The sequence below is a fragment of the Pezoporus flaviventris genome, unplaced genomic scaffold (genome assembly GCF_033815535.1).
Source record: "Pezoporus flaviventris isolate CSIRO_AGI_PZ_B2104156 unplaced genomic scaffold, CSIRO_AGI_Pfla_v1 ptg000015l, whole genome shotgun sequence".
NCBI classification, from domain to species: Eukaryota; Metazoa; Chordata; class Aves; order Psittaciformes; family Psittacidae; genus Pezoporus; species Pezoporus flaviventris.
Window position 1 is genome coordinate 14,786,505 of NW_026892563.1, and position 26,744 is coordinate 14,813,248.

Below are 26,744 nucleotides of genomic sequence, written 5' to 3' on the forward strand. Positions count from 1 at the left end.
ACAGAAATAGAAATCAAAAATGAGCTTCAATTAGTGTTCATTAGACCTTTCAGGAGGAGGCAACAATGTGAAAAGTCTCTGGCATTCTGTTAGACAAATGCACAGTGTGTTACATTTATATAGTACAGATGTGTGATCTCACAGTCATGCTTTTGCTTTGAGACACATTAATTAAGGACTTTTTCTTGGAATTAGAAGGCTTAAATCTAAATGGCAAAATGAATCATCTTTAATAAAATGAACATTACCTGGAATCCTCATTTTCAGTCACTTAAACCTAATGTCCAGTGGATATGAATCAATTTATAGTCTTGCTGAAATTGATATAGGTACTCTGATTTATACCAGTAGCAAATTTGGCTCCTGAACTACAGCTTTACTGATACCCTGATGTTTCTTAAGAAATAACTCCAGCAATTGCTGTCAACAGCAACTGCTGGTTTTATTTTGTTGTGTGAAACATAGCTAGCATTTTTAATGCTGGCATAGCTGGCATTTTTTAATGCTTTTATGAAAATGCCAGTTTTAGCAGACTGTAACATGTAACATTTAATTAGGTGTTTCAGATCTCCAAATTATCTGTGAGGGTGCAGTTCTCATGGAGAAAGAAAAATGAAACTTGTCTTTTATAAAGTACAGGCCTGCAGGAATGACAGAGAATTCTGATTTTTCTGTCTAGAAATGGGAAACTTGGTATATTTTTCTAAAGTGTTTTGGCTGTTTCTTATCTATGTGATCACAAACATGAGCAGCAAAAGGTGTGATTTTATGTCATCTTCTGAAACACTGTGAGGAGCTTAAAAGATCTTATGTGGCATGAGTCACAAAGTCACAGAGGGCAGGTTAGCAGCTGAAATGCATCCAGACAACTCATTGGCCTTGTTCAATGTTATGTATTCAGTTGGTTTAAGTGTCCCCCAAACATTGAGCACTTTGAACATTTTTTGGGGGCAGCTAAGCAGAGGTTGAAGCTACTCTGAAGAAAGGAAGAGTGTGTGCCACCTCTCAAAGCAGCTACTTTGCTAACAAGAAAGCTGTACCCTGCCTCTCACCTTCTTCCTTTCCCCTTCTGCCACTTAGCTGCTTGCTAAAAATGTAATTTGAGTACTTGGACCTTTTGCCTTTTGTTCTGGGTCATCTTTGAGAATTACAAAATCCAGGTTTTGTATTGAAGAAGTGGGCTCAGATGTGAGCTCCCGAACTTGCCAATTTTGTGCTTCTGTTGACCAAGAGTCAGCTGAGGTTCCCATTTCTTCAAATGGCCAGTAATTTGCATGGGGAGATTTCACCTCTGTTACTGATCAATACTGGCTCTAGAAAGCAGAGCCCTGTTATTCAAAGCATCTTTCAGAATTTTTTTATTGTTCATTTGTGGCATTTTACTGCAACATTTACAAGAAAATATTATTAAACAGAGCACTTGGAAGGCAGGTCCACCCTGACCAGATCCAGAAGTTCCAGGGAAGAAAAATACAAAAACAAAACAACAAAATAAAAACAGAAAACACAAGCATAAGTTAAAGCCTGCTTTGGTTCTCTTCATTTCATTATCTTCCGAGTTTCCAGCAAGTATCCACCTGACCCTTTGACAAGGTGCTGAGTCAAGGGAGCCACCACAATGCTCAGTGGGGTGCTGGGAGCAAGTGCTTACCTCCCCACTTCAAGTCAGGAATGACTGCATCTGGAAAGGATCCCCTTTCTTCCCTGGCCAACAAGGCAGGAGGGCAGAGATGGAGCAGAAATCTTCACTAAGGCACCATCAGGCTGAGACTTCTGTCAACCAAGCAAGGAGGTGCAGGACTGATCCTTTTTACCCCCCTGCTTGGCTGAGCAGGGCACAGGATCAAGGTAACCAAACAGCTTGCTTTACTGCTCATAAAGTATATTTATATCTGATGTTGTGCTGCAAGCACTGTGGGTCTGATTCTTAGCCTGTTGGTGTGGGAATAACTGCAGCATAGTGCAGACTGTTCTGCAGGTTCAGTGCATGATATATGGACAGAAGATGGGCAGTGAGGGAGCACCAGCAGGTTTCAAACACTGACAGAAGCAATTATAAGAAATGTTATTGCTATTAGTCTGTCTTCAGATCAAACAGCTGCTAAGAAGCCTTTGCCTGCTGCTTTAATGGTCTGTCAGGTTTTGAAGTGACAAAGACCTCTGAACATTACTTGTGCTCTTTTTTTCACCAAACCTCTCACCTTGGCCTTTCAAACCTTCCACCCTTTCCTCATTTCTAATAACAGCTTTTCCTATAGGCAGCCTTTTTCCTGATAAACAGCCTGTGAGCAAAGTCTTCACTGATTTATTTACTGTGCTAGTGACCTGGAAGACCCACTGAAGTTTTCAATCAGCACAAACCTGAACTGCCAGCAGGTCTATCTCCCTTGCTTCCTTTCAAAGGAAAACACAGTATCTCATCAGTGCTTCTGCTTCCAAACTCAAGACAAGCCAAGAGATGCCCATTGTAGTGATAGGGTTTGTACACCTCCCAGCACTGCACAGTGTCAGGAAGAGTTATATACTAGGGTCCCCAATCAACATAACTACATCAACAAGACACCTTCACAATGCTAACAGAGCTGTATGGTTGCAATTCTGGCATGACCTCTGATTCCATGAGATCATGCCAGAGAGAACTTCGAGTCTTTTTTACTCATTTGCCTATTAAAGTAAGCTGTGTGAATGTCCTATTCACCCAGTCTTATTCTTACCTTTGTTAAAATAAAATATCCTGTCATAATCCCCAGTCCTACTTCAAAAGCTTTTCTAAAGTAATCTTTCAAATAGCATGGAATTTCCTTCTCATGGCAACGAAAACTTGAAAAGCATCAGGCAGTCATCGTCACTGAAGGTATCTGTGTTGGAGCATTGTGAAGACAAATTGCTTTTGCTTTAGTGGAAGGTATGATTCATGAGAAAATGCGTATAGCTATCACGTAACAACTTGATAAGAGTATCTTTTTTGCAGTCTGTGATTACCTTGTATTGAATACAGCACAAATCCTTAGATTTTTCTAGAGCAGAGGAAAGCAAAAACACATGCAAGCTCTTTGGCATTTGAAAAACATATGGGGTTGGTCTTTTGAGAGAAAGGAGTGCATCTCAGCATGGTTTAGTTCTGCAAACAAGATAGCCATGTTGAATAAAATCCACGAAAAGTTGAGCAATGATATTTTCCCTTCCATGTAGCCTGTCAAATTCATCCTAACCCTTCCTCTACCTGAAGAAGACCTTCAGAAGAGGGATAAAAATATTTATTATTCTTGAAAAATGTTTTATATCAGCTTAATTGTACTGAAATAAGGGCAAATGCTTTTTGCCTAGTGATGCATTAACTCAGAAAATACTTCCTTTTTGGTAGAACATGTTGTTTATGGTAAATGTGATACTAAGTGACTTGTAGCATTTGTTTACAAATATTTGTTGAAGCTAACATTTTCTTAAATGTACTATACGAAATAATTCATTAGAGGGTTGGGCACTCAGAAAAAGAAATACGGAGATAACTCTGGCTTAAATTGCCACATTCGGATTTGACCGGATGTTTATTATTTGCATAAAAACTCAGTGTTTCTAAACACAGCAAATTTCCCCTTTTTAAAAATGCATCAGAAAACTATAGTTTTGGAATGTCTTTTGAACTAATTAAGCCAAAATGCATGAATTATTAAGCATGCTCATTGGCAGTGCTCATGCACTTGAAAGGTTTGCTTTCATTACTAATAAGGCACACACACAGCTGAAAAGAGGTAATTAGAGCATCAAAGGCAATGAACCATCCTGAAACTTTGTAATGCTTTGACTGAAAAAAATCATCATTCAGCTGAATAGCAAGAAACAAAAAAAGTGTCTACATTGTTGTGTCCAGAAGGATGAGAACCAAAGTCTTTCAAAGTAACTCCATAGATACAGCAAAAGGCTTTTCATCTTCTTAAAATTACTTTCAGAGTTGATGTAGGAATGGCAAAAGTGAGTCCCTGTGGTTAGATTTCAAAGACTGCATTTTTAAGTTAGAAACAGATTACTTGTTACAAATCAAAGACTTTTCATCCTGTAAGTTTCAGTTCTTACAGGATGTTTTCAATCTAGCAAAGAAGAAAACATTCCATTCTCAAAATCTTTCTTTTCTGATGATTTTAATAATCTGCTTTGTTTTGTAAGCAGTTGCAAGGAAAGATGCTCATTGTAGATAAGAAGCACCACTGGAACTTTTTATGGTAGGAAAACTTGTACATCACATCAAATAATGAGTGCCCTGTGTGAGTCATGTCAGAGGTTGTGCATTGTGTATCTAGCTTTGGAGAACAAGTTAAAATCTTTGGTTTCTCATTACTGCAATCCTGTTGGAACTTAACCTCCAGACATTTAGAAAATTATAATAAAATGACCACATATTGTTTACACAGATTATTGACTATGCTTTCCCATGTAGATTTAGGGAGGGAAAAAAGGTGTTTTTTACATAGCCTGAAGCTCTTAAATACACATGGGAAGTGTCTAGACAGCAGTTTGAAAAACAACCTTCATCTCTATAAGGCTCAATACTCAACTTCTTAGAGTCCATGTGTAGACATTGCTCTCAAGAAGAAGCCATACAGCAGCTCTCTGAAGCAACCATGGGGGTCTGCCAGTGATCCACGTGCCAGTTTCTGCTCTGCACCACCTCCTTGGAGAAGTCAACACAAAACAGAAAAAGCAGTAGTAAGAGGGAATGCATGTGAAATGACCTGGCTGGTCTTAATAAAGCAGCACAGATTGTGCCAACTGGCAGCAGGTTAGGGTGACAGACATCTTTGGGAAAAGCCCTGCTGTTGCAAGAAACAGGGATGGGGTTTCAGCACAGAAAATTGGTCCTCTTCTGTTGGGGCTGAGTAGCGTCTATTTTGCATGGGGTGCAATAATGGCAGTGCAAAAGAAACCTACTTTCTGACCCTAGCAGTCTTTAAATGTCCCTGACAAGAGGGAAAGCATTACCTTGGTGTTGTAGTTAGTTACAAAGTTTTCATGCCTACTATTGCCATCTCAAAAGTGTGCTTTGCTGCTTATCTTCACTGGGGCCCTGACAGCCATAACCCACACCTGAGGCAACCAGATGAAGGCCCTCACCACCTTCGTTAGCAGACAGAGGCAGGCACGGAGGAGGGCAGCATCATTCATGCCTACACTTGTCTCTCTCCCACTCTGGGGAGGAGTGGGTAGTGATAAGATTCCTTTTTTTAGGATACCACGATGCTGCAAAAGATATAGCCAGAGGGAGCAATTTTTCCTGAACAAGCGTTTCCGACCCAGGCTGTCTCCTCTCTGAACCCCCAGGCAATGTTCTTTGGAGCAAACTGCCCCCACAGCTGTGTTTTGGGCTCGTTTCAAACCAAAAGGGAACCCAGAAGCAAAATAACTGGGCTCCAGTGTGGGTAGCCAGGGGATCAGCGTCTGGGTGCCAATGGGGCAGCGAAGCTGTTGGGCAGCACGGATGTACCCACAGGCAGCTCAATTCAATGCTGGTAGTTAAGTGGAGTGAGTTGGCACCTGCCAGTTCATGTGTCCATATCCTGATATTTACCCCCATGGGAGATTAATTACTGTCTCAGTTGAAATAGTTCTCATAAGCAGAACATGTTTGGCATGGAAGGTACTGTAGGAAAATAAAGTGAGTAAAACCAACTAATGTTACCACAACTCAGTCTTCAAGTGGCAATCAGTATGATTATAAGCACAAACCCCCTGCTCCCTCTCCAACCTTACATAAATATTGCTGTGGTATATCAGCTTAATCTTGAGATGCATGCGTCTTACTCTACAGGGGTTAAATAACGTGTACCATGCATCTTTGTTGGAGATATAGCTAGAATAAAACATATGGTCTCAGAATGCTGGAGGGATTCCTATAGGAATAAACAGTGATTCTGTCCAAATATAGCTTCTCAGCAGTCCTCTGCCTGTGAACTGAAATTATGGATAGAGTTAGTCTTTTAGGTAAGGTTTGCAGTGCCTTGAATTATACCAGAAAGCAAAAGACCCGTTATATTTTAGATCATTGGACAGCTTTTAGCTTGGTTAGGAAAAATGAAATTGTTAGACACTGGTTTATTACAAAGAAGTGCTTTCCTGGTCTATTGTTTATGTCACTGGCACAGGTCAGCCTTATTTTCTACTGCTGTAAATATGTAGACACAGCTGTAGTAATGCCAACAGTTTTCTACTTTAAACATTCAGGATGCATTCCATCTGTAGATGAGACTAGAGTTTTGGTATAAAAAGGAAGCTATATACCTGCAGAGATCTGTAAAGAAGGGGAAATACTGTTCTTGAATACACCTGTAACAGCTTTTTTTCTTATATACATGAGATTACATCATCAAATATTTTTAGAAGGGAATGTTATTATGTGCCTGATTGCCTCTCTTTTCCCCTCTTCTCCTTGAAGCAACTTTATGAATACCTAACAGGCAGAGCTACAGTAAAGCCAAACTGATTTCTGTAGGTCTAATACATATACAAATATGTGGAAGGTAACACTCACCCCTGCTTAATTCCAGACAACAGGTCCAAGGCACCTGATTGAACTCAGTAATTATGCAATGGCAAATACTCTGGACTGAGTAGGCTGGCACCAGGCTCACATAGAAATGCCCAGAAATCAGGGGGAATAACAAGAGGTTTCCTTGACAATACAGAACAGAAGGGAAAGATGACACAGGAGCTGAGGTGCCAACCCCAACGCATTTTGTTGCCATGAACATTGATGGCCATAGTGGTAAAAAGTCATTAGTGATTTAAACACAGTGATGATGTATGGCAGGTAAATGTTATATTAGGACAAGAATGCTTTTCTACTTATTCAGAAATCTCTTTAAAACTATAGCCTTAACACTCATGAATCCATTTTAGGTAATTTAATCATTCTACTCTAGATTAGGGGTCATTACTTGTAATTGTGAAGGTTTTGATTTGAAATGGAAATCTACAGAACCTTCACATTTTTCAAGTTTTGACAAATTAAAACAAAGACCTTTTCTTTTAGGATTTAAGAAAAACTTCCTCCAGTTTTCAGTTTTTTCTTCTTCATGCTGTGAGTGCATGAAGAAGACAAACACATCGCACTTTGCATTATAATCATTCTATTGCAAAAACAAATATTAATAGTGAATTCGTATGGATCTGACCAAAAGGACTTTGCTGACCCTTGATTCTGTAAAATCATACCACAGTAAATGGCTGACAAATAATATGTCAATTATAAATGCTGCAGCTGGATTGACTATGGATACTCTGCTTTGGTGGCCAAATCCCCCAACCAACAGGTAAGCGTGGCACACGCATGACCATGATTAAGGATTTGTTTTTCACTTTTGCCTCCCTAGGTGATCTCATGCATCTGCCACCCTACCTTAGGATGGACTTCTTATTGAACCGTGGTGTGCAGGGCACGAGCAGAGACCTGGGTTTGGGGCAAGCCTGCTTGGAGCCGCAGAAAAGCCGAACCTTGAAGCGCCCCACCGTCCTGGAGCCGATACCCATGGAGACATCCTCCACAAGAGAAGTACAGTCATGGCAACCTGGTGCTGTGGCAACGTTACCTCAGCGAGAAGGAGCTGAGCTAGGACAGGCAGCAAAAATCAGCAGCTCCCAAGAATCCCTGCTGGACTCCCGGGGCCACTTGAAAGGAAACAATCCCTACGCAAAATCTTACACCCTGGTATAACGAAAAGAGCATGGCTGGACAGTGGCTGTAAATATTTACACTGAAAAATAATCCAATGAAAGCTACCTTTTTTTTATTGAATTCCAATATTTATAATTAAAGAAGAAGATTGCCAAAATATTTGACAAAAATATTAACAATAATATGAACGACAGACAGTGCAAAGACTCTCTTGCTTTTTTTCTGTCTGAGTGCGAGCTTCATCTGACTGGACATCTGAATTTTTGGGTAAAAGAGTCCAGTTTTCTGATCTTCACAAGCGTTTGTGTTTTTACTGATTTTCTACGAAGTGCATGGAGACTTAACTAAAACATTTTAACTGGAAATTCCATCAGACAAGATTTAAAAGGGAAAAAAAAATCACACACACAAAAAAATCACCCTATTTGTGAATTCAACAGGAACATTGATTTGGAAAAACAAAAAGTCTTTTGTCATGTTTGCACTTTTTTTTTTTTTTTAATTAGAAAATGGGTCCTTGATTGTTCTTTTTTTTTTTGTTGTTGTTAATTAGGATGAGTGATGTCAGTGGAGTGAGGGCATTGATTTTGGGTTTTTTTAATATTAATTTAATGAGACACTCTTTGCATTTTGTCTATGCGAAATAAAAGGGTCTTCTGCCTTTATTTGTGATGTCTGCTTCTGTTGCCTTCTGCTTTACTTGATTTTTTCTAAGTGTAATAACCATGTCAGTACTGTACTCTGACAGTGTTCTTCTCTGAATGTGTTCTTGTACCTTGGGCAGAAAGGAAAAGCGGGGGATCATAGGGTGATACATTTGGATAAAAACCGAGGTCCACATACCCACAGCTTTTTTGCTATCATGAAGCAGAGAGCCAGAACAGGGCAAGTCCTGAGTGCTCTGAATCAGTCACCCAGGACTCCCTGCATCTGCTTCATCTGCCACCAGGAGGCTTTTGTTCAGCTTCAATATTTTTTGGATCAGAAGAAATGCATTGATGTTACTTTACTTACTCAATAGAAACACATCTTTAGTCCATTTTGGAGCAGTGCTCACAGAAATTAGTCACTTACGTAAGGACTGAAGTTAAAAAAATAGCTTTTTCTGTAATAGGAGAAAAGGGAGGAAGAAGTTATTCCAGGTCTAAGATCAAAATGGCATTCTTTAGAGGAAAAAATCTTTTTGCAGGGGAGCTGTCAGTTCATATTAGTTTGTTGTATCTTTTGACTACATGAGAAGTAATATTGCTTGTTTTATACAAGGCATAAATGATTTAATACTACAGTTGGTGGGTTTAACACAACAACATTTCAGCCACCTTGCTAAGTGCCTCCATGTGGGTATTCTGGCTTTTTGTGCCCAGAGTAAGAGAACATGGTGCAGAGCACCCTGGATTAGTGCTAACATGAACAAGCTGTTCAGCACTGGCTGGAAATATTAACTGGGGTCTGAAAGCAACAAAACTCAGCATGCTTGAGGAGGCTGAGAACCTCCTGCAATTTCCCTGGCTGGTGGCAGTGTAGGCACTGCTAATTCAAACATTTATGCACCATGCTCAATTCAAGTTATTCTAAAATAGAAAAATACAGTTATGTATAACCGTTTCATTACTATTAATAATGTAATTATACTGTTATAAGGGCATTAATTTAGCAAAGTACTTAAGTGTCTTGAATTAAGTTGTGCTTGTATCCTTACCTCTGTCAAGCCCAAGTGGTAACGTTCTGGAAAGTCCTACAGAAGACGCAAAATGAAGGCATCCTTGAGGTATGTACTTCTTACAGACCTACAGAGAAACGCTGAGATGTCACTCAGATAAAGAACCATTTCCCATCTAGCCTGCCCATGATAAAGCAAATGATCAAAAAAACCCAAACAAACAAACAAAACACCATAAAAAGCCCCAACAGCAACAACAACAAACAAACAAAATCAAACCAATTTTTGCCACCCTAAAAAAAAAAATAAAAATCGTAAGAAATTAGGAATTACCCATGAATTATTTTCAAACAGAATGAAAAAAAAAACTATCTTGAAAAAAAGGTTTATCCATTTGTTTTGGATTGCTGTGCTGAGTTGGGGTTTTTTCATAGAGAAATATTTTTTGATAAGAACCTAATTTAAACATGAAAAAAAAAAACCTCCACAGAAAACTAAAATTTTATTAAAGGGGCAATTTTGGGGCAATTCATAGAATCATAGAATCATAGAATAGTTAGGGTTGGAAAGGACCTTAAGATCATTTAGTTCCAGCCCCCCTGCCATGGGCAAGGACACCTCACACTAAACCATATCACCCAAGGCCTCGTCCAACCTGGTCTTGAAGAAATTCAGTTCTTTTTGATTTCCACAAGAGCCTTTCCGGCGCACTCAGCTTGAGCTGGATAGGGCATTAGTACTGCATTTACAAATAGAAGTTTATTTTCTAGTAGCATTCAGGACTTCTGAGTCCCAGGCTACTTTCATATTCCATTCAAGTTTGCCACTTGTCCTCTGAAAAAAGGTGAAAGATTTTGGGGCAAATTTGAGGCTTAATCCATTTGTTCCCCTGGCTCTTGGCTGCCCTCAAGCAAAGCTCCTGTAGCAGCATTCCCCACCAAAACTTTCCCTCAGTGACAGAAAAGAATAAACATACAATGGAGGAAGGAAATATTCACATTTTAAACTCCTGATGACTGCTGACAGTGGAAATATTCCATTATCTCCCTGAATCTACATTTGGCTGACAGTCTGGAAAGTGACAACTGTCCTTGACTTAATAAGACTTCTTGCTTATCTGTATTCAATATGCCTGGTAACATTCATCTTCCTTATGAAGATGCCGTTGGAGGCCCCATATTCAAAGAAATTCATGGAAAGTCTCCTGCTGGTTAAAATCAGAGTGGAACTGGGCTGTTGCTTAACACATGGAGGCTCAGACCTGCAGGGTGCCTGGCTTCATACCCTGGATCTAGCCAGCTCTTTAGTATGCATACATGTCAACATGGGTACAGTCCCTCAGCTTGGGGGTTTTATTAGCTTTCATTTTCCAAGCCTCACTGGAGGGGTAGAGCTAGTTAAACATGTAACAAAGCTTTAAGGAATTGTCTGTCCTGTCATCTAGTCAAGCTTTGGAGGTAGAAGCAATCTCTTTTCTCACATCAATACAGCTTGGAGCAGTCAAGTTCCTGCATGATGCACTAGTTCACAGGACCAAGTTGAAAGAAAACGTGCTGATGTCTCTATCAGCACCATTTCAAACACTTCCCTATAAGAGAACCATCCAAACCCATGGATCCTATATGTCTGCATCCTGATATGTGATACGCTTCATGGAAAATGTTCATTTAACTGAAAACAACACTTGGCATCAGCATGAGATCTCAAAAGACAAGCCCTAAAGTGCTAGAAAATCAAGGTATCAGTGCAAGTACATCTTGCACAACACTGTCACTCCAACTTAGTCCTGAGGGTAATAGGAGACTTTACTTCAAAAGATGAGTTTAAGAACTAGAATTCTTCTGTCTACTAAAAATCATTCCTCCTCAAACTCGTTATTTTTCACATTATATTTTTCCCTACTCCCCAACTAACCCTTTAAAGATTCACAGACACTAGTTATCTCTCCCTTTTAGTCTCAAATAAGTTAGTAACTCCTTCATTTTTATAAGAACCCTTTTAGCCTTCATTATTCCATTACTGTTTCACATAAATTGCCTGATTAACACAATTATGTTAAACTCTGTTCAGTTTTTCCCTCTCCTTTGTTTTAGGTTGAAGCATGCTTTTCCTATTGAGAACCAAAGAAATTTTGCTCGTTTAAAAGTTGAAGTTTGTCTTTTTTATCAGTTATTTTTTTAACCAGGTGAGCTCCATAGCAGTGTTACGATAGCTGAGTGGAGTTAGGGGTTATGAGCAAGATGAGGTATTACTGCATCAAATAACATAGTTGAAAATGAAACAAAAGCAACCCTGGCTACAATCTGGGACAAACAGAACTTTGTGCTACCAGGTTTCCCGCTTTCCCTAGCAGCTGGAGAGTGATATCCATCCCTGGCTTGCAGGTGGGTGAATGGCATTGGGTTTCCACCTGATTGCTTGCATTAAATAATTTGGGGTAAATGTCTTCAGACTTTGATACCCAACATCATTTCCCTGCACAGCCAGGTATGTATGAAGAGGGGCTCTTTTGGTTGGTTGGGCTTGGGGGGGTTGAGGGGTTGTTCTTTTTCTGAAGACATGAACAGCAAAGATGTGGGATAAAGGGGGTATCTGGAAAGGCAAGCTCTGCCAGTACACCATTTTCCTGAGTAGGCTGTAAAGCTCTCCCAGAGAAGGGAGCTCTCTTTTAAAAGAAAGGAAAGGTAAAAGAAAAAACAACATGCAGTTTGGATGGCCTGTTCATAGTTTTAGTGTTAGTCAGGTTATTGTAGGTCACTACACCTCCTTAATGGGCTCTCATGGTCGACTATAAGACATTCCAGCAGGAAAAAGAGAGTACTTTTCACCATTAATTTTCTCTGGGCTTGCCTACTCCTCCCAAGGGGAACCTCACCATCTTCCCAGAAGCAATATAACTCTGTAGGAAGTGCACCAGCCCAGCAGACACCGCTAGCACTGCTGGAGGGTCATACAGTGCTCTTTGCTGGATATTTTTGTACTGTCTGTACTATTCCTTCTTCCTTCGCAATGAATGTCACACTCCTTTGTTTCAGAATTTCAGGGCAGAAAGGTGCTAGAATTAACAGCAAAAGGACCTGTAACTATTTTCAGGGTTGGCAAGGACCCTGTAAACTTCCCAGCAGGTCTTCACCATTTAATATGTTGGCTCCCCACCCTGCAGCAACTTCCTCCTATTTCTGCTATAAGCGCCTTTGTCCTCTGAGGTGAATGACTTTCCCCTCCACAGGCACCCGCTGAAGTTGTGCTTGGTATTTTTTCAGGCCTTATGGTAGATGAGGGGACAAGCATCAGGGATGACCCTGAGCACAGAACTGACTGAGCACTGCCACGGCTTGGGGGGAGTGAGGGAGACAAATTTCCTTCCTGTTGGAGTAATTGTTTGAGCGTAAGATGAAAACCCATCTCTCTGGAATGTGCTTGTTGGGAGGAAAGCTGCTGCAGGTATGTTTTCTGATACTGCTGGACTAGAAAAATACAGAATTCCTAGACAGTGATTTTTATCTTTTTTAAATGGGAAATACAGATACAGAGAAGATTTCAAAATATCTGGGACTGAGTGTGAAAGAAAGTTATCCTTACCCTTGCCCATGTAAGAGTAATGCCCAAACCAATTTCTCAGAGTACCCAAAAAAAGAAAAACTAATTTGAGATAAATTGTGGAAGTTACTGGTTTTACACTGAAACTGCCAAGTTTCCATTCTCTGAGTCTGTCAGAAAGCATAAAAGAAACCCCCACACTCTTATATTTAATTGAGAGTAAGAGAGGTGTCTCATAAAAAGATATCATATAATAGTGAGATCGTAGAGAAATCCACAACACAATGGGAAAAAAAAAGATGAAAAACCTGGAGAAATGCCATCATTAAGGGAAATTTGTCATCAAAATTGTAACATGCAGTAAGTTATTCAGTTGAGTTAACTTATATAATATTTGCACCTAAAGTTTTTCCAGCATGCTTTTTTTTAACAGTTCCAGTCCCAGTGGGATAACAAAATCAACCTGATTTAACAGTTTGGTAGAGAAAGCAGTGGTTTCAGTGCTATTTGTAATGCAATAGAGGCCTTGGATAGCATGGAAGAAAAGGAAGCATTGCAATCACGGGTTGGAAATACCAAGCAAAGGAAATTGTGATAGATCTTCCAGCAGCTAGAGACTGGCTATGAGTGATCCTACAGCTTTTCCATAAAGAAAACATACCACATTCATGAGGGCTTGAAAAATCCTCTCTCCTCCCATCCCCCTACAGGCCTCATCCTTTCCTGCCATCCTAGCTGCCCTCAATTTTCAGAGGCTTTAGAGATGGCAGAAATTCAGTACATATGCTCTGGAACTTAAGGAACATCTTCCCATCTTCTCTGCTGACAGCATTACCAGCATCTCCCAGTCCCTCTCATGCTGCTGCTCCTACACTGCCCCAGCCAACACTGCTGCCCCATGCTGAGCTCTTGCACCTCTGTGGCTTATGCCCCTTCATGTGGTGGCCACCACCCTCCTTCTGTAAAACCAGAAAATTGGGATCAGGGGGTCCCCTGTGTCCAAGGCAAGTCCCAGTGCACACCATTCCCAAACATCTCAGATCCTCAGGATGGAAAGCTCAATTCTGATGGATAAGGCTCTGTCCAGGGGCTGTCCTGCCTATGGTGCCCAGAGTGCCTGCCTTACCAGGAGCTGCTACTCCCAGACCTCCCAGGAGGCTCACATTGCTCCCATGCCAAGGAAAGAGCTCCTATTATATCAGAGAAGATAAATAGGCTGGTAGCATTAAGGATCTCATCTTTGCTCCCAGGTAGAAACAAGCTTGCTAGAGCCCATCTATGCATTTGCACAGCAGTGTTCTGATGACTGATGTCTGACTGTCATCTCCTGTCTATCTGGGCAGCCAGAGGCTCACAGGAAAATGGGAGCTCACTGGAACTAGATTTAAATAAAATTATATTAAAAGCACAAGGCAGGGATACTTTTGCTCATGAAGAAAAGCATTAGAGAGCTGTAAGGCTCTGCTCTGTACCAGTTTCTTCACCTCTGTGTAATTGCTCCAACATCAGTAATAGTAAAATTATATGCTTCCATAAGGAAATTAAAATTAAATGTAACCTAAATCAGTTTGAACTTTGAAACACTGAGCTTGTAACACCTGTCTTTCCTATAGTATGAATTATATTTAAGCCTCAAGGTTGGAGCAAAGGGAAAGCTTAATTAAAGTTGATAGCAGACTACCTAATCAAGCCTGAACCACATACAAACAGATGAAGCACCAAAAGCCATTTATTTTATCCTGCTGTCTCTGCCAGGACTCTAATAAGAATTTTCTTTTAGAATGATAACAGCTTCAGTTGTATTTCATCTTATATGCTCAGAAATGAATGGATACCTTGGCAAGCTGCTCTCCAGCAACCACAAAAGCTCCTTCATTAGTCTCTGACATGTTGGGCCATAGCTCTTTGCACTTCTAATTAAATCGTCATCCTTGAAGGTGAACCCTTTACAGTATTTATAAGCAGAATCACCTCACGTGGAGGAGCCGTGAACCAAAGCAATAGGCAACACAGATTTGATGAGGTGCTGTTAAAAATAACTCTGCAGTTTTCCCCTCATTTCTAAGAGAGCCAAGAGAAAACCTAGTGAGAGGGCAAAGCTAGTTTCAGGGCAGACTGTGTTTGAGGAAGACTTGGAATTTAGGAGCTAAAGAAAAAGTAGATGAGACCATCTGTTTGTGCATTTGCTCCCATGGGTGGTTTGCAACACACAGGGTATGTTTGGGATCTAGGCTGTTCTTCACTGGCCTGGGGCAGGAGTACAGCATAGCTGAACATGGCTTGCCAGATCAGAGGGACTTGGTGCACTGGGAACGGGTGGGATTGCAGGTTACATCAGGTCAATCTGGCATTACAGAGCCAGCTGCCACCCGCACTGTGAGTAGCTTATCCGTGATTACGGCGTGCAGAGATACACGTGCATACCCATACACACACACACTCTTTGCTACCTGCACAGAGAATGCCAAGATCAATGTGCAAGTTATCATCACCACCCTTTCACTACCACTACATTGCACTTGGTAGATGGAAGCAGGGAAGATGCTACAGCACCATGAAATCAGTGATCAGCCACTTTCAGTCATATTACTTTCAAGCGTTTGTCTTAGATGTGTGTGGGTGCATAGGCAGATCTTAGCTTTTTATGGCCCACCCTTTGGCAAAAATTTGCCTGTTCAGGAGATGCCTCCTTTTTATAACTTCATATTTTAAACTTTATTCTTTATAACAAGAAGTTGAGCTTCTTAATCCATTTAAGGCAAGAGCACACATCAGAGACTTCTCAGGGAAAATGCTCGGGTCCTGGTGAAGGAAACATTTAGATGTTAGAGTTTTTTTCCTTTTAAAATAAAGAAAGGCAACTTTCAGAATTTCCATTATCCTGGCAAGATACACAGGTCTTTTCTCTGCCCTGGGAGGCAAATGAAAGCATTTCCAGCCCTCTCATTATACGAAGATCAGAAAACATTTTTGGCCACATCCAGTGGTTATCACATTGACTTGTTTTCTCCATGCTGTGCTCTCTGAAAAAAAAGGAGCAGCCAGGACAAGTCTGGGTCTCAGCAGGCTTGATGAAATTAGCCAATACTGAGGCCAGGTTAAAAACAACTTGCCTAGCTTCAGTGAGGGTTCCCATGCAGCACTTCTCTAGCTCTGTGTGCTGGGCCTGAAAGAGGCTTGAAACTTTGCCATGTAAATTACTGATTGCTCAACTGACCAGGCAACTGAACCGGCAGAGCAATCAGCTGGTGCTGACATGTTTGAACTTATCAGACAGCTCAAGATCTATAGAAATTCAGGTACATCCCAGCCCCTTCAGCAACTTCCTAACACACTAACAAAATGCACAGCTCCTGAAGGAAATTAGTACGTTACCTGTGTAAGGATGAAACAACTTTCAACAAGTGAACGCTGAAGCAGTCTTTAGCGCTCAGTAATGAACATTAGTCTGGACTGCATGAGAAAAGAGCAAGTCTTCCCCATTTACCTGGCAATACATTGACTTTTTTCTTACATAGTTCAAGAACAGAAATTCATCTTCAAAGTCTACATAGTCCCAGTAAAATACATAGCTAGGTCTGACAGGACAAAATCCTTCCTATTTTTACTGGTCACTGAAGTCCCGAAGACTTTAGTAGGGGGTTAGGATAAGAGAAGCAGGCAGGTGAGTGTGTAATAAAGACAGTAAATGGCGTAATAAAGAAAAATAGCAGAACAAGAGGTAAGACCTTGGGAAAATTTGCCACAACTTTAAATTTGCAAGATCTACCATGTAGACAAAGTTATGCACAGCTGATGTCTGCATCAAGATGACAGTTAACAGTGCAGTTTCTACCTTTTGCAGTTTTAATCAAAATTGAAAACTTCAGCATTTAGTAACAGTGGCAATGTCAAATGCTATTGTGGCTCTGACAGTGACATGCTGTTGCCTCAAAGATAGTAGAATATTAAGGTCAGATGTCTCTGAGCTTTTCATTCATTCTTATTCACACTAAGATAGGACTCCCCCCTCTGAATAGGGTACAGCAACATTTCTTGTTCTAAAGACTCAGAAGCTGTATATCTCATAGGGTGAAAGCTGCTGGTACAGTCTTCTGTTGGCTATGTCATGGTTAACACATGTCAGGAGTGTAACTGAATAACTCCAAAGCCTGAAAGTTTATATCTCCCCCAGCCCCTCATCATACCTATGAGAAAGGGAAGGCTGCAGGAACCAGATACTTTCTTCAGGGTCATTCTGAAGACACAAGACTTCAGCCCTCATTGGTTTTCATGCAGGGCTTGAATCTGCTCAACCAAGCTCGGTGGCAAGTTGCCTGAAGAAGTTGTGGGGTTTCCATCTTTGGAGGTACTCCAAATTCGAGTGAGCAAGCCCTGAGTGACCAGAACTATTCTGACCCCGCTTTGAGCACGGGAGGGATAATCCTGGAGGTCTTTTTTTGACTAAATTACTCTTCCCTTTAAAAAACAGAATTTCCCATGGAAGCAGAATTACACTTGGAATTTCTCAGTCGTAAGGACCTGCTTTCCTCCTTGTTATTGACAGTAAAACACTGAAGTTTTCCTCTCCTGATCCTTGGGAAGGAGGCAAATACTTCCATGTTTGGAAAAGAACACATTCTCCCTGGTTTTCTGATTGCACACATTTCTGAGGGTCATGGGGAAACTTCTGGCTTTCGGTTTAACACGAGCTACTGTGCAGCCACCTACAAAGTTTCACCTCAGCTTGGCATACATACAATGCTATAAATGTTTTTTAAATATGGTCATAATGTGGGGTCCCAAACATCAAGTGAAAGTTTGTTCTCCATCTCCCTATACCTTAGTTTCTTGTGCTAAGGGGTGCAGGTAGTCGCTACTTCATCTTACCATGACTTCATACAGAGACTTCAAATACAGAGTATTTGTTGGGCACTCGGACACTTGTGACAGCGTTCATGAAATTAGGATCATGAAATTTCCTGGGAGCCAATGAATTAGTTTATGTGCAGTTCAGCCTCTGAACAGTGAACTCTAAATAAAATGCAGGTAGCATAAAAGAAAATAAGGAGTAATTCCCCATGCATAGAAATAGGAGTGGGCTGGGGGAGTGGGGGAGGATATAGGTTTATGAAGTTGAACCCTGTGTCATAACACATTTCATCACAGAAGAGCAAGTACCATTAGTACTGCAGGGGTATCTAATTCTGGCACTTCTCAACTTCACATGGTTGGCTTTGCAACCTAGTTTTTTTTTATGTGCTTCACAGTGTGCAGAACCTTTCTGATGTTTTGCTAACCAGTGACCTTGTTTAAAAAGAGCATCTATGGTATTTTAATGACTTTCTGATAACTTTTATAGCTGATGTTTTGAACCACCAGGGTACTCCTGGATCCAAACTTAAATATATTCTGTTTGAAGAAGTGTCAATTTTTAAGAAACAGTGAAGGATGTCAATTACATCTTAAAATTTCCCAAAGTGCTTGAAAATATCTGTTGAATCAATATATATAAATATACACATATATAAAATAAGAAAATAAAAGACGAAAATTAAAACCAAAATGTTTATAACAAACTATGTTTAACCCATAGAAAAACTTGCAAAGTTGACTGATTGATAGAAAATTCAAGTATTTCCAATACTTTTAGCAAAAAGTTGATATTTGTCTCTTTTTGTACTATAGTATTTATTACATGATTTCTACAGACATCATTTTCCTTATGCAGATATTTTTTATGCTGTCTAAATGTCAATGACATTAGTAGTTTTTTACTTCCGGACACCTTTATTCCAAGACTCTTCATTCTCAAAATAACATTTTCACATTCACAGAAAACATGCTAGGATTTTCACGAGGAGTACTGGTCACACTGGAATATATTAGGTATAATCTTAATTCTTCAAACAGCTGAGCAATCCCTTTAAAAGGAGATTCAAAGGAAAACCACCAAAATTTCTTTGACATGTGCAACCAAAATGCCATTCAGTTGCAAAACCAAAGCTGTGTTAATGATGCACTTCTATCATTAAAAATTGATGGCATGGCCATGTTGCTTAGCTAACAGGTTTGGGGTGGGCTGTGATGGGTTTCCCTGTGTACTGCTTTCCAGAGACAGAGGCCAGACCAGTGGTGTAATCAGGCTCCTAGTGGCACCCAATGGTCCCTTCTGGGGACACTACCAGAGCAGTGACTGATGCCACCCTGCAGGCTCCGGAGGTCAGGTACCCCTGCAGACCAGCACAACTGCGGGCTGGAATAGTGAAGTCATTGAAGGCTGAAAACACTGCTGCAGGCTGGTATGTGGACATGGGTTTGTGCAAAGCTTTTAAAATGGAACAGGCTTTTTAAAGGTTACAATCTTTTGTGACATTTCAGTTTCTCTTTTCTTGCTGCTGGTGGTGCAGCTGACAAATTGAATCCAAAGTGTAATCCAAAGAACTGTTTACCAAAGCCCTCTGTTTTTTCTTCTTGGGTACCTCTGGGACCTGGGCAGTGCTCATGTGGTTGCTCATAAGTGCTTCTGAATGCTAAATTTGACCCCAGTCAACCCAGACAGCATCTGTCAGATGGCAAAAAACAGCTCCTGTCTGACAAATAGAAGAGCAGTAGGACTCTAAAAATAAGGGTGGTAGGTACAGCTTTTAAAGTAATTTGATCACATACCATGAGAGAATATCCCATGAGACTAATCCTAATTGACACTAATTTCCATGTTTTATGAAACATTTTTTAATTGTCATTACACTTTGGGGGGTGATGTTCACAGCTTTTCTGTCCTAAAGTTAACCTTCAAAGAAGCTGCAATTTCTGCAAGAAGGCATTCACCAAACAGCTCCAGCAGAAAGATTGCTGCTTCCCTTCCCTGGGTCCCATATAATGAGAACTTGTACTACAGGCCACATCCCCAGCTAGTAAAATTGAACATCACTCTTATCCAGCTGATAATATACTGAATTGCACTACTAACAAAATAGGTCTCTTTTTTCTTTTTCTTTTTCTTTCTCTTTCTCTTTTTCTTTTTCTTTTTTCCTTTTTCTTTTTCTTTTTTCTTTTTCTTTTTCTTCTTTTTCTATTTCTTTTTCTTTCTCTTTTTCTTTTTCTTTTTTCCTTTTTATTTTTTCTTTTTTCCTTTTTCTTTTTATTTTTTCTTTTTCTTTTCTTTTTTCTTTTTCTTTTCTTTTTTCTTTTTCTTTTTCTTTTCCTTTTTCTTTTTCTTTTTATTTTACTTTTTTCAGGGAGGAACAGTGTCTATCTACAGATGCAGACGTGGTTTTGCATCTCTACATATAACACACACTGTTTGAATTACAGGCACCTGTGTATGCACACATGATTAAATTAATGTATGCTTGTAATATAACCAGTATGTCTTCAATTCACATATAGGCATGAAGTAATATATTAACTTTTAGGTAAACACAAGTGAAGTAAAGTGTACGGGGAATAACTTTTGTTAGACCAAAGACTGGAAAACATAATTATGCTTTCAGGCAGATGAGTTCTTTTTCAGGTTATTTTCAGGGCTCATGTCGCCAGGATTTGTCTTTCTCCCCTTTTTTATACCAGCTATGCTAACAAACAACTGCATATTTCTCTGCAAACCTTGCTTCGCCTAGCAGCCTTAGTCCACCACAGCTGCAAGACTAGTGTTAGCTGAACACAAACTGCTACTTTCTCAGGGACACATCATGCTACCCAAGCCCAAAACAGCCCTTACCTCCTGTTTGTGGAAAACCAGTGTTGATTTTCAGCACTGTGCTTGAGTTGTTTGTCCTGTCACGATCCCAAACATTGCAATGCGTAGGAGCTCCTCTGTTCAGGGAGTACACAGGGGCTTGAGATATGCTACGGTCTATGGTAACTGAGAAGGCTTAATTAAATCTGTCCATCAGTAGGTGAAAGGTTTCCCTTTTCTTTTGAAAATGGGAAGATATGCCGGTAATTGCCTTTTTAATTTATCACCTTTTGTATCCGGGCTGCTGCTGGCGCAAGGCATGGAGGTATTGTACTCTGGGTGTTGGGAGGAAAGAGAGGGGGAAGATGTGGTGGATTTTCTCTGGCAGCCCAGCTTGGAGGACCATCTGGACAGCAGCCTGGGAGCAATTCATCAGCTCTGCAAGATGAAGCTCAGAAGCCAAACGCCTTTTTTCTTCTGTAAGAGCTAGCTAAAAGTAAACCATATTCTGATGCAATGAATTATTAAAAGGAGTTAATTTAATATCACTGTGATCTGGCTTAAGTTCAGACACAGTGAAGTGGTTTCCCAAATCTTATTGACTTTCTAAGTGTCCTATTAGAGGACAAAAATGTGAGTTTGTCAGCAAAAAAGGAAAATACTCAACTGGAGCTCCTAGTGCAAAATAAATAAATAAATAGGCAATCCTTTAGTTTTAGGTGATTTAATAAAGAAAAATGTGCTCTGACAGTCCTGTAATATACTAATGTCTGTGGATCATAAGGGTCTGCATCTAGGGTCATGGATATGTTTTATACATAAGGTAAAAATGCATGAATGTGATAATATAGGTGTGTGTGTACAGTCAACTGCCATAGGTCATGTCTGCACTCAGGAGTCAGGAGAGGTAATTCACCCTCTCCTTGTCCTCCTTCTGCCCCAATCAGTATTTCAATGAGTAATATTTCACCTTAAGAGTGGACTGTGCAATAACATGCATAGTGGAGTTCATAGAACCACAGAATAGTTTGGGTTGGAAGGGACCTTTAAAGTTCATCCAGTCCAAGATTTTGAGTATTCGTCAATTGATTACTTAAAGACTAAAAGAAAAATGTACAATTATTTTCTTTATGTAGCAAACTAAAAAGACAACAGGTGAAAATAGGAGAGCACAGCAAAGACAGATAGCAGAAGTTAACATACCAGTCCTGTAAATGTTGCACCAATTTTTCTCAGTTCTTCTAGAGAACTTTTATCTTCCTCAATTATTTCTCTGTGCAATGCTGTGTAATTCAATTTCTCACAACCTTATTAGCTCTGTCAGCAAGGCTTTTAACTTCTAATTTTTGCAACCACAAGTCCCCAGTCACCAGTTAAACAAGGGTATGCCTAAAGCTCAGGCTATGAAGTTCAGTCCCCAAGGCAAAGCTTCCATCAGATCAGTAGGGCTAGTACTTTTTGTAATGGATCTCACATAAAAATGTGTGGGTAGTACACACTCTTAAGTGCTTTAATAAATGGGTAATGATATAGAAATGCTTTGGGGTTCTTATTTTCTTTCCCTTGCTTCTTGTATTCTTTAATATATGACAGAAAATAATAGTTCTCTCTAAGACAATTAGAGAAAAAAAAATCTGCAAATACACTTTGTAATGTACTGTTTAATAAACAGAATTAAAAAAAAAAAAGTCCCTGAAGACATTTCCAATATGTTTTGCATTACTGCTACTTTTAGGAAGTAAGTAAAATATGCAAAGAACCATAATCAGTTCCTACCTGACTACAGATTTATAAGGCTCTGTCAAAAACTATTACTACAAACTTTTGTCAAACTTTTTTTTCCTTTTAGTTTTCAGTAGGACAGTTATAAAGCTGACTGTGGAAAACTGTCAGTCAGTGTTGGCACTGGGCTGAGCTGTGTAATTGCAGAATTTGGGAATGTGAAATCGCTGATAATTTTGTTTTAAAAGAGCTTCGGGAGATAGCAAAATGAGGTATTTAGTGGGCATGTGCACATGTACCTGTAACCAAGGATATTGGTGAGAACATCCTTCTTTAACATGAACAGTTGACTTCATTGAGTATAGTTATAAAAAAGGTGCTGAGCTTGTATGAATTATGACACCATACCAGTCAAGTGAGAAGACCTGCTTAAATTCTGCATTTTCATTTCTTCCTCATTTTTCATCATAGCTTTATTTATTTTGTATAGCAGTCAGTAGTGAGATCTGCAGTGACTAGTTTTTTTTCTATGTTCAGGATGGACAGTCAGGATTTTTCATGTTTATAAGCAGGGAGATCCTTAGGAAACACTGAAGCAGTAAAGGGTATATTGTACATACTAGAGCTGGGACAGGTGGTTTTAATTTCCTTAATTAACATGGTAGTTTCCTCAGTCTCGTCAAGAATCTGTGTAAATTAGTTTTGTAAAAGAACTGCATGTTGCAGCTAATTGGAGTTCTTGGTTACCACATGATTATTTCTTAACAGGAAAAAATGCACATTAGCATGAATATTCAAATAAGACTGTGAACCATTAAAGATCCATTTGTTCTACAAATAGAACTGTAATGACTTGCTGAATAAGTTCTTCATGAAAAGCAGATTTCTACAGATGTGAGAGGCCAGAAATTATGTTCTTACTCCAAGAAAAGAGGAGAGCTATCTGTTTTCTTAAAGGGCAGCAACTAAACAGACCTAGGAGATCAATCTGTTTTTCTGCCTGGATTTTCAGGAGTGCTGTTTTCTACCATTTACAAAAGAATAATCAAATCCCAAAATGAACTTGAATAAAATTGCTTGTTCTTTTCAGTTTGACGGACTAGTTATTTTTAGTCGGGTTTAGTCACTAGAAGCAAGTTCTTTTCTTTCTTAGCGAGAGTTTGTACAGATACTTAAGGATTTTTATAACACTTTAGAATCACAGGAAAAACACTCCCCAGCACTTCTGATGCTTTCAAAGTATTTTAAATGCTTTAATGAAACTCCACAAAATCTCGCTAACAATATATGAATAAGAACATTAACACTTGCATTTTAGCCCAGTTGTTAGTGAAATACTGGTACTTCACTTTTATACATTACAAAATAGGTTAGCAGGTTTTTCAACAGTATTTTCTTTTTTTCTTTTCTTTTCTTTTCTTTTCTTTTCTTTTCTTTTCTTTTCTTTTTTTCTTTTCCTTCTCTTTTCTCTTTTCTCTTTTCTCTTTTCTTTTCCAATAAGGTTTTTAATGGCTAATGATGTTCCAATTAGGTTTTTTCATCTTTTGTAGAAAGTTTATTTCCATTAGTAGCAAGATGCAGAAAGACAGTGAGTGTATAATGGACTAAGTAACTCTATGTATAGGAGAGACTCTCACTCATACTCCTATGATGATCAGCCTGTCCTATGTGTAACTTGTACCAGGTCTAAGAGCTCAGATCACAGAGAAACTCTTCTCACATCTGGAAGTATGCCCAGTGAAGTAAATGCCTCATTTTTTTCTCTACAGTGAAGAAGAAAAAAAAAAAAAGAAGAATGGTTGGACCATGGATTTGTGAGAAAGACTAACGTAAGAATGGAGAATCTTGTCCATTATCAGTCTTATTTTTAGTCTATCTACAAGCTGAACCCCAAGCCCTTGATTCCTTCATACTGCTCAGGAAGGAGCATTTCTTTTCTGGTATATGTAATTACATATATCTGTATGCATATATATAAACACACGTTCAATTGGACTAAAATATATAAACACTTGTTAAGAGATGAAAAGGGAGGGCATAGGTCAGCATGCTCAGAGCAGTTCATAATGTTTGGGCCTGCAAAAGCGATCCATTTAGATTGTCACCTTCCACATCAAGCAGTGTTTGAATGCAGCCTAATGCTATAGAAGCAAGCGTTTCTAAACCACAACTCTCAGCAAATAAGCATTGCAGAGATTTATGGTACATCCTGCCCTGCAAATTTTCCTTCTTACTTCCTTTTTTTCCTTCTAATTTTATTTCATTGAGGAAATTTACACACAGGGGCTTAAGCACCAAAACCTGAAGGTTGCTATTTCTTTCACACAGTCAGACTGAAAGTGCATGTTTTTCTCATAAAATGGCTTTTTTTTACTTGGAAAATGGATATTGCAATCTCAGTATTCAATTGATGCATGGTGCACAGATGCAGTGCCTTGGAAAACATTTGCATTGACTATCATGATGTTTTCCTAATTAGATGCCTCTGAATACAGATCTATTTCCAGCCTTGTTTTTACTTCAAACTGCACAACAAATTCAGTTCAACTGGCAGTTTAGCTTACCCAAATGCCATCAACAGAAGTTAGCTGAAATAAATTAAAGAGGCAGTAATGTGCTTGCAGCATTAACTTAGCATTTCATGGCCTTTAACTAGCTCAGGAAATAAGCAAACTTGAATTGTGAAAAGTTTCCTGCTTATGTGGAGAGAAGGGTGTTTGACAGCTGAAGGCTGATTGCTTCTTCTCCTCAGACACCGTCACTTGCCTTTGCTGACAGTTTTGAGAACTGTAACCATGGTCATAAAGTATCTTGCTCTCCAAGAGAGGGTTAAAGGTGGGAAGTAGAACAAAGAAAGGTAAAATGGGCGATGGGCATCAAAGAAAACTTTGTTTTGAATAAGATGATGGAAGGAATAGCTCAATAGCTGGGGATGGAACAGCTCTTCCTCCTAGGTTACTGATTGAAGTGACAGAGGTTTGCTGACTGAAAACCAGCTGGTGTGGATTGTGATTAAAAGTTTTTCCCTCCAGCCATCCTCCAAAAAACGGCTCATGTGAAACACAGGCTGTAGGGAGAGCAAGGCAATCTCTGTTAAGATTTCTGATGCGGTTCAGAAGAGGTACCTGTGTTTTCTCATATCATCCTACTCTTTCCACCACTGCTGCAAACAAAAATGCTGTCACGTACCTGGAGCTGCACATATAAAATAAAGCTGAAGTGTGATTTTAACCACTGCCTCAAGCTGGTTTCCCTACTGCCACAGACAGGCAGGGACATAAGTGCTTTCAGAAGTGCTGAGCACCCAGCAATCCTATGGAAAACTGTTTGGTACTGATTGAAAGTGGTTCTTTCAGAAATGATCCATCATGGAGAGAAACAAGATTTTGCCCCGCAACTCATGCTGTGACTTTATTAAGTGACGGCACAGGAAAGAAAGGGGTGGTGCAAGGCTGGCAGCAGGCACAGAAGTGATGAAGAAGCTGCTCTGGTAGGACAAAATGGTGCCAAAAGCTGAGCTGAGATGGGGTCTGATGAGGACAAAGAGGGAGGAAGAGAAAATTCTCACCTTGCTGGAAATTCAAAGTGTGTTGAATTGCTGTTATTTTGTATCAAATCGTCTTTTTTTTTTTTTTTTTTCTCTTCAAGGAACATGCATTCCTTCAAGTATCGGGACTAAGGGGATACTTAGCAGCATGAAAGCTCAAAATCTGATTATTTAAAAAAGTGAACTTTATGCTTCCTTAGCAGTCATGTATTGGAGCCCCAAACTCAGGTAATGAAAGAAGGGAGCTTCTTTCTGCCCCAGCTGAAGTAGCTATCCTACCCTGGATTTGATTTCAGAAGAGAGTAGCTTGTCTCTGACAAGAAATGATCTAGAAGAAGGGAGCAGATGACAGGAGTTGTGGGGTTTATGGCTTTCTGTTGCCTGTGGGTGGCATATTTGACAAAAGAAAAACATTGTCCAAGGTGGGAAAACACCAAGTTCCTCAAAATAATAATTATTAAAAAAGACACTTGAAATCTGAATCCTTTCCACCAGCAGTGTATGGAGTGACTATACTGCCTTGTTTTAAAGGACCAGCCTTTATTTTATTCCTATGCCATCTGAGCAAAGGGTAAGAAGGTAAATCAACCACAAATGCTTTGCTGCAAGAGTTTTGCCTATACTACATTCCAAGACCTGGTCTTTTATCCATGGCATCATACTTCTGGAGGGCTCCTCAGCAAATTCCGGTCCAGCAAAATGTCACCCAGGCTCCACGATCTCAAAGAGCAGAGACCAAGCTGCTGGGGCCTCTGCCGTACCCCATTGCTGAGGCTGTAGTTGATGAAAGACTGGGAGAGCAGCTATAGAGAGGCAAAGCCAAAGACCTAGGACTACCCAGGGAGTGATGGTGAAAACTTCCTCTGCCTGCCACCAGCTTCTGAGTGGCTGAGCTCGCTACCGCATGCTGCTTTGCTTCCCCAGATGATGCTGGTGCTTGACAGCAAAT

At 39.8% G+C, this 26,744-nt stretch overlaps 1 protein-coding gene across 3 annotated transcripts in view; it reads left to right on the plus strand.

Moving 5' to 3' along the window:
* DSCAM (DS cell adhesion molecule) overlaps window positions 1-8,331 on the plus strand; it is a 455,521-nt gene extending 447,190 nt beyond the window's left edge. For all 3 annotated transcript variants that reach the window (XM_061453544.1, XM_061453545.1, XM_061453546.1), the window contains one exon: window positions 7,365-8,331. In XM_061453544.1, coding sequence (XP_061309528.1) covers window positions 7,365-7,705 — 341 coding nt within the window. In that variant the 3' untranslated portion in view covers window positions 7,706-8,331. The remainder of the gene's footprint in view (window positions 1-7,364) is intronic.
* The last annotated feature ends 18,413 nt before the right edge of the window (window positions 8,332-26,744 follow it).